Consider the following 13,457-nt stretch of genomic DNA (forward strand, 5'->3'; position numbering starts at 1 on the left):
TGTGGTTGTGGTTGTCATGGCTAGTGGTTTGTGGTGACTGGTGGTGATGGGATTGTGATTGTGGTTGTGGTTTTGTTTTTGTTTTTTGTTTTTTGTTTTTTTTTTCTATGTTGTGTTGTGGTTACCAAAGTAGAGTGGTGGTTGTGGTCGGTGGTGGTGGTGGTGGTGGTTATGGGTGCGGTTGTGGCTGTGGCTGATGGTAGAGGTGGTTGTGGTTGGTGTTGTGGATGTTTTTTAGGGTAGTGGGATATATTATTTTATTGTAATGTTTATATTATTTTATTATGTTGAAAGCTAAAATAGATCCACTGCTGCAGCATGTGTATAGATAAATAGATAAAGTAACTTTTAGTGGAGCTAAAAAGCTAAATTTTTAACTCCACTACTGTGGATGCTCTAAGGCCCCCTAAAATGGAAAGGCCCCAAGTATGGCAGTAAGGCTTTTTTTATTTTTATTTTTAATTAAAGAAAAATGTTAGTTAAGTGTTCATTTTTTCTCAATTCTAAAATATTAGAGTTATGCTAGTATATTATAAATTTTATTACACAAGTCCTATAAATTGTCATGTTACTAATCATATGAAATAATTCAATACTTATGTATTCTTTTGTTGAAGTGTTACCTCATTGTCGTCACATCAGTTTGTAAGCTTTTTGTAATAAAATTTATTGTAAGTTTAGCATTTTCTCAAAAAAAAAAAATTGAATTAATTGAAATGCAACCAAATTTCTATTAAATGAAAGAAAAATGCTAAAACTAATAAAAATTTTACAACAAAAAACTTACAAATTGATGTGACAGTAATATGATCAGTATCACTTAAACAGTATAATAAATGAATGTTTGAATAACCTTTTTTTTTAATTGGTGATATGCTAGTTTGTAAAACCTATATAGTAACTATCATTAGCTCACTTTGGGTGAATTAGTTATATTAATAAGTATGAATTAATAATAGATTTGGAAAAAAAAATTTATTTAAGTGATATTTAGATGTAAAAGGTCTCTTTAAAATTTTAGCCTAAAGCCTTAAATTATCTTGAGCCAACCTTGAGGCTAGCACACATCGTCTAACAACCCAGAAACATTCCCGATAAATTGAACGGTTTTCTTCATGCTTTAAAGTGCATCATCGCCTCGCATGAACTCTATTAGGAGTAGACTCTTGTAATCTAATCAATACGCTTATCAATTTAGGCTCTGTACTTCTATAATCCAATTGACTTTGTATCTGTAATATTAATATTATCAATAAGAATATCTATTTTGTTCCTTAAGTCGTGATTGAATTGTGCATTTAAGTCCTATTAAGTTAAGCAGTGACCGAGCTCAATCCTTTTAGGGAGAAGTCTTGTCTTGCATAGCATAAACTTAGTGTGAGCAACCTGAAAATTGGTCCAAACGCTATTATTTTAAGGGGTTTTGTTAGTTCAACGATGACATAACATAATCTAGATAGTTTATTATCAAAAAGTTGATGAAATTAAAAGAATTTTATGTGATAGAGTAACTTGAGAACTCTAGAAGATCTTAATCCTAATTCAAAAACATACGGATTTAACAGGTTCTTATATAAAACAACCAACAATACAAGTAGCTAATTACCAAACCAAGAGATCTAACCACATAAATTGTTTGTAGGAGATATTAATTTTCTGATCCTTGGAGATATCCAACTGATTACTGCCTACCAAATTTGGCCTATGGGTTATATCTTATTTCTTAGTGCACAGGAGATCGGCTGGGTATGCATTATTTGGGCCACTAAGCTCCTTGAGTTCAATGTTCATGGCATTGATGAAAGATGCTGCTTCCTTTATTGGTTGTTCCATGCCTTCTTTAAGCCTGCTTAGTTCCATGCAGTACGCTTCCTGTCCATTGAAAATGTTCTCATTATTACACCTTTTCTTTTATTATTTTTTATTTTATTTATCTCTGTTACAAAGAAAAACTACTTCATTACATGCATGGGTATTTTTATGTGAAATTCAACCCCCCACCCTCTCCCCCAAAAAAGTTAAGTAAAGAAGAAAGATTGTATAGATTTTTTTTTTTTTTTTTTTTAACACTTTAGTAAACAACAGTATACTACATTTTTGAAGTATTATCCCCATTATAATGCTCTAAAAAACTTGGTTAAAGAAAACCACATTAGGTGCTCACAATCGCATCATTATCATATATACATATGGGTATGTTTATGGAAAGAAAAATCCTATGAAATGATCTCAGAAAATCTACACACATACTATGATAGAGTAGTCTAATAAAACCGTCTCATAAAAGAGATATTTGACTGGAGAGAAGACAAGGGCCATACCATGAAGAGATCAAGGTCCGACGAAGTAGGAGTGGTTGCTCCCTTGAGCTTGGAATAGGCTTTCTGATCATCTACTGCATTTGTTTCACCCACATCTCCTATTTGATCACCTAATGCCACCTAGCATTATTCATTTAAAACCAAAAAAAAAAAAAATAGAGGTCCACTTGACATTAGTGTGGTTTTCAAACCCAAACTGTTTAAAGAATCGTAAAAAAGAAAGGTTCAAGATTTTTAAGGTCGAACCGATCGAGGTTGAACCATGATAATATCATAATTAATTTAATATTTATTTAAAAAATAAATAATATATTTTTACTAAAATAGTCCAAATAAATATAAAGTTCTATCTTTCAAATGTATTTTTCATATCATAATTTTTATAAGACAAATAAATTTTTAAGCAAACATAAATTGATTTTGCGTTTTTTTAGTGAGGGATATGAAATATTTCATTACAGATCAATATCGATATAACGTTTCGAAAAATTACCGCTTATATATATATATATATATATATTTTTTTTTTTGGTTAAAGCTTAATATTTTTTTTATGCAAGCTTATGTATAAATTATCTTAAGCCATACCTAAGCTCATTTGATAATCTAATAAACTGTTCTTACGAGACCCAATAAAAAAGTTAGGAAAGATAATAAATGGTCATTTATTTCTAGGGCTGTAAACAAGCCAAACTTTGTCGGGTAGTGTATGTTTAAACTTGATTTGTCAAAAAAAGTAAAAAAACTTAAGTCAAGCCTAAAAATAATGTTTAAGCTTGAGCTCGTGAGAAAGCTAAAAAGTTTGAACTTGACTTGGCTTGACTTGATTAATTAGTCAAGTCAAGTTCAAGTTTAAACTCAAACTCAAATCAAGCTTTTGAACTTGAGATCTAAAAAAAAAAAAAATTACATTATCAAATGCTTAAATCTTTAAAATTAAAAAAAAAAAATAAAAGAAAATAATATACTCATTTTATCATTCATCTAGTCCTACTTATAAATAGCCATTATTCAATGTAAAATTTTACATAATTAAATTTATTCATTCATCATTTCTTGTTTGCAATTTCAACAATTGTTCAAAATATAATTTTTACATTCATATTAGATGGTGAAGAACTAGAAAAATACTTGTTTGTAATTATTATAAATGAGAAAATACAAACATATTTTATAATTTTACATTAGATGATTAATAGGGAAGGATCATATATAACCCACTTAATTAATTTATTTATTTTTAAATATATAATTATAGTCTAAAGTGATTCTTGGTCAATTTAGAGGAAGGAAAAAATTAAGATAATGAGTAGTGGTCCCATATTCGCCATGTCATTATTAAAATATGTGTAATAAGTATATTTAGATAACACATATAAACTTGTAAATGAGTTTATACTTGAATTGTTTTGTATCGAGCCTAATAACTCATGAGCTTATTTGTGAAAAAAAAAAATTTGTTTGAACTCGGAACCTAAACTAAAGATCAAGCTTAATTTATTTATAATAATAAAAAAACATAAATGAATTTTTTAACAAATTGAACCAAAATTGTTCAGAATTGACTTGATTCCTACACAGCCTTATATATTTCTCATACAAAAAATAAATTGAAGATTCATCAGTGGCGGACATTGGTTTGTCCGCCCACTCAACTTTTTTTTGAGTCCCAATAAAACTTCAAGGGAGATCCACAGTTCCACATTTCCCATGAAATTTTAAGAATAAAGTAATAGCAAAAACTAGAAAGGTAGGAGCAGCTGGAAACCTAGGAGCATTGGTGACCACTCATTGGAAACAAATAGTACAAATTCAAAAGTTCAAGACAGTGTTATGTGGCTCACGGTAAATCAAAGCTCTAGAAAATGTTAACTGGCTGAGGGGGCGTGCTCGTCAAAGAATGTAAGGCCTTGGTAGACCATCTAAATAATATATTTTTAATTTTTAAATAATATTATATATATTTTTATATACTTTTTTACCTATATATTTCAAAAAATTATAAACTATATTACTCAAATTCCTTTATCAAATGGACTTTAAATATTTTAGTTTTTAACATCTCAAAATTATATTTTATTTATTTTAACATACCGCTTTATAATATATTTAACATAAAAAATTTTGTATTTTTTACCACTTCATAAAAAATTGTTAAGTTATAATTTTTCTCATAAAATTTGTATTGGTTTATTCCATGAAAAAAAGGTGTTGTAATTTCATTAATTTATTTCCTTGTGGGATTTATTTGTATTGGGTTTAGTTTTAAGTGGTGGAGATTTGATCAAGACAGCTAAAAGTCACATGAGAAGCACATGCAAGAAGGTGAAGAGTCAAGTTAGTTGTCCAGAGAGTACAGTCTTTCAACTGGCTAACTTGCGACTCAGGTCACCACTTGAACTAGTTGCAAGTGAGCTGCGAGTTTCCCTTGTTTTGCTGAAACACATGACCTTTCGTATTCTCCTCACATATATTATATATTCCCTAATTACTCACAGAAAATGTAAGGAGCATATTGAGGGAAAAACCCTAAAAGAGGTTTTTACAACACACCCACTCTATTTGAGAGAGAGCTACTCATTCTTAGAAAGAAATATTAGTAGTCTCTTCTCATTCCCTCTCCCATTGTTATACCCATTGGGAGTAGATTTGTACCCAAACACTACCCATACCCATTCAAAGTGTTTAGAGTGTTTTTGAAGCTTGGGAAGTATTGGTAGATGCCAAGGATGACGGATGCAATATGGAGCTTATTGCAAGATCCAAAAAGCTAGAGAAGCACGGTTAGGCTTAACCAGTTGATAGCAGGAACTTGGAGGGCTCAAGTACATTGGGTAGACTAGGCTTAGAAGGTCTTTTGTTATTCGTTTACTCTAACTTTATTCTCTAGTGGATCATTTTACCACTTGGAAGGCAATGGAAAGGTTTTTCGCCGAGTTCTTCGGTTTCCTTTTCGATAACACATGCTGGTGTTATTTCTGTGTTTGCATCTCTCGAATCCTTACTCTTGCCTTTTAATTGTTGCTGTGTTGTGATTAATTATGGTGTAGAGTTGTTTATTTATTTGGGTTTTTGCTTGTACCTATTATTCCCCACATCTATTGTTTGGGTATAAGATTGTATTAGTTAAATTTGAAATTGGGGGTCAAAACATTCATTAGTGTTTTTCACACTAATTGAACTTTCAAAAATATTATCTCTTTATTATTTTTTAATTCTTTTTTATTCTCAATCTATCTCTTCCTCTCTCTTTCTCTGTGTATCTGTTTTCTCTCAAATCCACTGCAAAACCCACTCCACTGTTACTGCCCCCACCCATTACTACTAGCCACCACCGCCCACCCCCAACCACCAAAATCACAAACAAAAACAAACTCAAAATCAAATCATGAACCTAAAATCAAACCATAAAACTCATACTCACCTACCATCACTGGTCCACCACAAAAACCCATCAAACAAATACCCACCACCACCTGTCCACCACAAACCATACCCATCCAAAACCAAATCACAAACCCACCAAAATATGCCCAAATCAGAACCCCTGTACGAACCCACAACCTACAAATTGGAACCAAGGCGTGAGAGAAGGTTAGGCAACATGGGAGAAGGCTTGACAGCGTGGGTCTAGCATGGGTTAGGTGTGGGAAGAAGGCTTGGCGACATGGGAGAAGGTTTGGCAGCGTGGGTTAGTGTTTGTTAGGCGTGGGTTGGCTAGGTCAAGCGTGGGAAGAAGGCTTGGCTGGGTCAGGCATGGGAAGAGAAGGCTTGGTAGTGTGGGTGATAGCATGGGAGAAGGCTTGTGATGGTGGGTTCGGTCAAAGGGAGTAGGCGAGCGCAGATGGGTTTGGCGGCGTGGATTGAGGGAAGGGAAGCAGCAGCTTGGATTGAGGAAGAACAAAGAAAATAAAAAAACCAGAAAGAAGGCAGAGGTGTAGGTGTGGGAGAAGAGAGAACCAGTTAAAGAAAATGAAGGAAAACAAGAAACAGATAGGCGTGAAAAGGCATAAAAGGTGGAGCATGTGAGGAAAAGTGGAAAAGTGGCACACATGTTTCATTAAACAAATAATTTTTTTTTTTTTTAACATCTTGCTACAATGGGTTACTAGAGATAGCAGCCCACTATAGCTAGATGTCAAAATTAATAGCATCTAGCACCTTTGATGGAGGGTGTTTTATTTATTTATTTATTTATTTATTTATTTATAAATTTGATGTTAAAAAATAGCATTTATAGCATTTGTCATCATTGATAAGAATGCTTTGATAGTAGAACATTGAGCAAACCAGAGAGAGAGAGCGAAGAAAAATTCGAAGAAAGTAAGAAGCAAGAGAGAGAGAGAGAGAGAGAGAGAGAGAGAGAGAGAGAGAAGAAGAAGAAGAAGAAGAAGAAGTGGTTGAAGTTTCAAACTTTCAATAATGGCCACAAGGTGTATCTTTAAGCCAAGTACAATTTTTTTTTTAAAACTCTAATAACCATCTGTGGTTCTCAAATCTAGATGGTTCGACCTTGGTTCGTACAGTTTACTAATTTTTTTTTTTTTTTTTTACCTAAGCCTGTTTTTGGAATTAGATTACCTCTTTAATGAATGGTTCACGGTTACCTAAATGGACCGTATGATCCAATCTAAATTTTAAAACTATTAAATTATCAGCTCATGGACTTGTTGACCTACAATTCACGATTACCTGAGTGGATCGTATGATTCGATTCGGATTTTAAAACCATTAAACCATCAGCTTGTGGACCTATTGACCTAACATGACATGAACATTTTTTTTTTTTAAAGAAGAAAAACATAACATATATTCATCTAACCATTATTATTTTGGCCCATCTTTTTTACAATTTTCTGACTGATAAAGAGTAAAATAAAGCATTTGTATATTGCAATGTCATTTTTCTATTACAAGAAGCTAGCTAGAGTTAAATGTCAGTATTGAAAAGGAAATTAATAACTAATCGAAAAGTACAAAGTCTATAACAATTATTCACAGAAGTGAATTTTCTTTTCTCTTTTTTTTTTTCCCTTGCCAAAAGTGGGGACGGTAAGATATAAGCTTGACCTAACAAATACAAGAATAAAGTCACACATACATATTATTATTAGTTAGTGTATAATTGGGAAGGAAAGGACAAAAATGACTGGCACCTAGGTATTAGGCCATGAATGATATATATGGTGCCTTCTTCTTCTTCCATTTTTTTTTTTTTTTNATACCGCTTTATAATATATTTAACATAAAAAATTTTGTATTTTTTACCACTTCATAAAAAATTGTTAAGTTATAATTTTTCTCATAAAATTTGTATTGGTTTATTCCATGAAAAAAAGGTGTTGTAATTTCATTAATTTATTTCCTTGTGGGATTTATTTGTATTGGGTTTAGTTTTAAGTGGTGGAGATTTGATCAAGACAGCTAAAAGTCACATGAGAAGCACATGCAAGAAGGTGAAGAGTCAAGTTAGTTGTCCAGAGAGTACAGTCTTTCAACTGGCTAACTTGCGACTCAGGTCACCACTTGAACTAGTTGCAAGTGAGCTGCGAGTTTCCCTTGTTTTGCTGAAACACATGACCTTTCGTATTCTCCTCACATATATTATATATTCCCTAATTACTCACAGAAAATGTAAGGAGCATATTGAGGGAAAAACCCTAAAAGAGGTTTTTACAACACACCCACTCTATTTGAGAGAGAGCTACTCATTCTTAGAAAGAAATATTAGTAGTCTCTTCTCATTCCCTCTCCCATTGTTATACCCATTGGGAGTAGATTTGTACCCAAACACTACCCATACCCATTCAAAGTGTTTAGAGTGTTTTTGAAGCTTGGGAAGTATTGGTAGATGCCAAGGATGACGGATGCAATATGGAGCTTATTGCAAGATCCAAAAAGCTAGAGAAGCACGGTTAGGCTTAACCAGTTGATAGCAGGAACTTGGAGGGCTCAAGTACATTGGGTAGACTAGGCTTAGAAGGTCTTTTGTTATTCGTTTACTCTAACTTTATTCTCTAGTGGATCATTTTACCACTTGGAAGGCAATGGAAAGGTTTTTCGCCGAGTTCTTCGGTTTCCTTTTCGATAACACATGCTGGTGTTATTTCTGTGTTTGCATCTCTCGAATCCTTACTCTTGCCTTTTAATTGTTGCTGTGTTGTGATTAATTATGGTGTAGAGTTGTTTATTTATTTGGGTTTTTGCTTGTACCTATTATTCCCCACATCTATTGTTTGGGTATAAGATTGTATTAGTTAAATTTGAAATTGGGGGTCAAAACATTCATTAGTGTTTTTCACACTAATTGAACTTTCAAAAATATTATCTCTTTATTATTTTTTAATTCTTTTTTATTCTCAATCTATCTCTTCCTCTCTCTTTCTCTGTGTATCTGTTTTCTCTCAAATCCACTGCAAAACCCACTCCACTGTTACTGCCCCCACCCATTACTACTAGCCACCACCGCCCACCCCCAACCACCAAAATCACAAACAAAAACAAACTCAAAATCAAATCATGAACCTAAAATCAAACCATAAAACTCATACTCACCTACCATCACTGGTCCACCACAAAAACCCATCAAACAAATACCCACCACCACCTGTCCACCACAAACCATACCCATCCAAAACCAAATCACAAACCCACCAAAATATGCCCAAATCAGAACCCCTGTACGAACCCACAACCTACAAATTGGAACCAAGGCGTGAGAGAAGGTTAGGCAACATGGGAGAAGGCTTGACAGCGTGGGTCTAGCATGGGTTAGGTGTGGGAAGAAGGCTTGGCGACATGGGAGAAGGTTTGGCAGCGTGGGTTAGTGTTTGTTAGGCGTGGGTTGGCTAGGTCAAGCGTGGGAAGAAGGCTTGGCTGGGTCAGGCATGGGAAGAGAAGGCTTGGTAGTGTGGGTGATAGCATGGGAGAAGGCTTGTGATGGTGGGTTCGGTCAAAGGGAGTAGGCGAGCGCAGATGGGTTTGGCGGCGTGGATTGAGGGAAGGGAAGCAGCAGCTTGGATTGAGGAAGAACAAAGAAAATAAAAAAACCAGAAAGAAGGCAGAGGTGTAGGTGTGGGAGAAGAGAGAACCAGTTAAAGAAAATGAAGGAAAACAAGAAACAGATAGGCGTGAAAAGGCATAAAAGGTGGAGCATGTGAGGAAAAGTGGAAAAGTGGCACACATGTTTCATTAAACAAATAATTTTTTTTTTTTTTAACATCTTGCTACAATGGGTTACTAGAGATAGCAGCCCACTATAGCTAGATGTCAAAATTAATAGCATCTAGCACCTTTGATGGAGGGTGTTTTATTTATTTATTTATTTATTTATTTATTTATAAATTTGATGTTAAAAAATAGCATTTATAGCATTTGTCATCATTGATAAGAATGCTTTGATAGTAGAACATTGAGCAAACCAGAGAGAGAGAGCGAAGAAAAATTCGAAGAAAGTAAGAAGCAAGAGAGAGAGAGAGAGAGAGAGAGAGAGAGAGAGAGAGAGAAGAAGAAGAAGAAGAAGAAGAAGTGGTTGAAGTTTCAAACTTTCAATAATGGCCACAAGGTGTATCTTTAAGCCAAGTACAATTTTTTTTTTAAAACTCTAATAACCATCTGTGGTTCTCAAATCTAGATGGTTCGACCTTGGTTCGTACAGTTTACTAATTTTTTTTTTTTTTTTTACCTAAGCCTGTTTTTGGAATTAGATTACCTCTTTAATGAATGGTTCACGGTTACCTAAATGGACCGTATGATCCAATCTAAATTTTAAAACTATTAAATTATCAGCTCATGGACTTGTTGACCTACAATTCACGATTACCTGAGTGGATCGTATGATTCGATTCGGATTTTAAAACCATTAAACCATCAGCTTGTGGACCTATTGACCTAACATGACATGAACATTTTTTTTTTTTTAAAGAAGAAAAACATAACATATATTCATCTAACCATTATTATTTTGGCCCATCTTTTTTACAATTTTCTGACTGATAAAGAGTAAAATAAAGCATTTGTATATTGCAATGTCATTTTTCTATTACAAGAAGCTAGCTAGAGTTAAATGTCAGTATTGAAAAGGAAATTAATAACTAATCGAAAAGTACAAAGTCTATAACAATTATTCACAGAAGTGAATTTTCTTTTCTCTTTTTTTTTTTCCCTTGCCAAAAGTGGGGACGGTAAGATATAAGCTTGACCTAACAAATACAAGAATAAAGTCACACATACATATTATTATTAGTTAGTGTATAATTGGGAAGGAAAGGACAAAAATGACTGGCACCTAGGTATTAGGCCATGAATGATATATATGGTGCCTTCTTCTTCTTCCATTTTTTTTTTTTTTTTGCTATTAGAGACTAGTGTTTTCCAAGTGGGAAGTAGCCTATAATCTATAGGTAAGAAAGTACATTTCGGATATTCCTCTCAAGTGCGACATATTTTGAGGCTCTTTCCACTTCAGTCTAGGTAAAGGGAAGAAAGGATTTTCCAGATTGTCCTGTTAATTACCTTGGTCCCGGCCCCTTTGGCCACAATTTCTTCTAATTACACCACATGGATCTTCGTATCAAGTTATGGAAATTTAGTCTATTTCATAGTTTAGATAAAATTTTATAAATTTTAAAGTGTACAAATTACCTCTCTTACGTTTTTTAATATTTTAAATTTTATGATAATTTATTCAGTCTTACATTAAAAAAAAAAAAAAAAAAAAAATCTAAATTAAACCATGAAATGGAGAGACTCCAGACAATAAAAAATAAAAAAAAATCCTTAAAAAAAGAAAAAGAAAAAGAAGCAAGAATAGGGGGATATAAATACCTTCAAACATTTCAAGTGAGTCTCAATCAACAACCCATACAAAGGATGGCCTGTGATCATCCTCTTAAAAAGCTCTCCATCTTCTTCTTGATCTACACCAACGTCCTCTAGGACCCTAATACTACCATTCTCTGCACTCTGATCCTCCATCTTTTTTATTTTGGCTAAGTCTTTGATCCACCTTTCTATTTCTCACTCACTCCCTTTCCCAAATGAGGTTAATTTTACAGCAAGTATAGTAAGTAGTAACCCTTGGCTTGGAAGAGAATCAAGTTGCTTTTGAGAAAAACTGAAAAAGTCAATAGTTTTTTACTGTTCAGCTTACTTTTCTACTCTTTCAAGGTTTTATTTCATTTTTTGATATTATTTATGAGTCTCATTGCATCATCCCACATTCTTTTTAACTTTATTTACAATTTTCTCAGCAAAATATTTTCAATTTTAACTAAATAAATAGTTTTCAAACCGTGTGAATGATGATAATAAAAGTTAGGGGAGTCAGTAATAAGCTTTTTCCTGCTTCCTCTTTCTTGTCCCGAAAGGAACCTCTCATGGTTCTCCTCGATAATAGCTCCTTTCATGTACCTAAAATTTGTACCTTCCCTTTACCTCTCTTTTAGCTCTGTGTTGAAAAGGGGCGTCATTGATACTGTTTCCAAATTGAGTTTTCTACTGTTTCCAAATTAGGTCTTCAAAAAAAAAAAAAAAAAAAAAAAAAAAAAAAAAAAAAAAAAAAAAACCCCTCAAACAGCTAAGTGGTAGTAGAGACAAAAGTCGGAGCCGCAATACATAGCCAATAAACAAACCCGTCCCCCTCCCCTAAGTCTAAGTCTTACCTTTGTCTCTGCCCCTAGCAATGACTCCCTAGGTGGAGAATACATTATGAGTAGTCTATCCTAATTAAGAGATTTATATGAAAATACCACTTAATAAACTATTAAGGAAAATTCAGAAAAACCTCAAACTTTATTAGGTTTCTTCGATATATTAAATTTGAAATATGAAAAGAAATACATGACTATGGTCTTAAATATAATCTAAAAGATAAAATTAAAATAAAGATTTCGTAATGGAAAAGTACAAACTAAAAACTAATTTATCTCCATAAGTTGAGTTTAAAAATTAAGTTACGAGGTGGAAAGGTACATGACATCCACCTTAAATAGTTTATTATTATAACACCTCAAATCATTGCACATGCACAATATTATTGTAAAAATAAAAAAATTAATGAGTAAAATGCTATATCTTTACAAATAAGTAATGCTCATAGCAATAACTAAAGGCCTGTTTGGTAGGAGTATTTTGGTTTTAGTTTTCAAATAATTTAAAAATTATGATTTAAGAAGTGTACTAAAAATACATCTTTTGAGTATGTATAATGCAACAAATATGTTTGATAACATGTTCTTATAACATTCTTTTAAAACTGAAAAGATATAATCTATTGTTTGGTTTGAGAATGTGTTTTTTTAACAAAATAATTGGTACGTTTTCACAAGAACAGTGAATTGACTTATATTTTAATTCAATGAGAGAGAAACGTCTCACGTAAAACAACAGATCTCCCTTTTTCTGCTTCCTTTCCGCCCTAGAAGCCTCTTTGCTCATCTCATCTCCTTTTCTACTCTTCCAAACTTGAAGAATCCAAACCAAATTTGAAGAGTCCAAACTTCCCATGCATTATTTCTCTCCACGTTATAGGTGGCTAAATAAAAAAACCAGCTAAACATATCAACATGACATGTGCAGAAGCTCTACAAATTTGTCAAAATCATGGTCACTTGATTGTACTCATAGTTGGTGTTATAGCCAACTACCTTTGAAGCTTCCTGCAATATTCTTGCAAACCCATTTGGAATTAACCCAAAACAAATCAAAACCCACGCCAGAACAGCAACAAAAAAAAACTGTCCCCAATGTTAAAGCCAGTACCTTAGACAGCACAGCATTCAAAACTGATGAAGAAGAAAAGAAGTGCAACGGCTAGTTTGACTGAAGTATTCTGCCTCAAGACCAAAACGATGTCATTCAACTTAAAGTAAAGAAAGATTAAGAAGCAGTGAAACGGTAGCATTTAAAGGGTGACGTGTATTAATGAAAATAGTAAAACTGAGACGACGTCGTTTTGGCTCTGGTCTTCATCAACACTCAGACTCTTCTCTTCTGCTATGCTCTGCTTCGTGCCCAGTTGTGTTATGACTTAACCTCTCATCAAAACAGTCCGTGATTCACGGACTAGTTGTTACAAGGGTAGTTAGTTTGTTATTACAGAACGGTTAGAAGATCTAATTAAGCTATTCCAGTGTG

At 33.3% G+C, this 13,457-nt stretch overlaps 1 protein-coding gene across 1 annotated transcript; it reads right to left on the reverse strand.

Moving 5' to 3' along the window:
* Positions 1–1,716: 1,716 nt before the first annotated feature.
* LOC112017893 (homeobox protein knotted-1-like 1) lies at positions 1,717–11,297 on the reverse strand. The gene is made up of 3 exons (XM_024050350.1): positions 11,148–11,297; positions 2,322–2,441; positions 1,717–1,872 (listed from the first exon to the last, which is right to left on the reverse strand). The coding sequence occupies exons 1-3, from the start codon at positions 11,295–11,297 to the stop codon at positions 1,717–1,719; spliced, it is 426 nt and encodes a 141-aa protein (XP_023906118.1).
* Positions 11,298–13,457: the final 2,160 nt, after the last annotated feature.

This window comes from Quercus suber, unplaced genomic scaffold (genome assembly GCF_002906115.3).
Source record: "Quercus suber isolate HL8 unplaced genomic scaffold, Cork oak 2.0 scaffold_88, whole genome shotgun sequence".
Classification (NCBI taxonomy): domain Eukaryota; kingdom Viridiplantae; phylum Streptophyta; class Magnoliopsida; order Fagales; family Fagaceae; genus Quercus; species Quercus suber.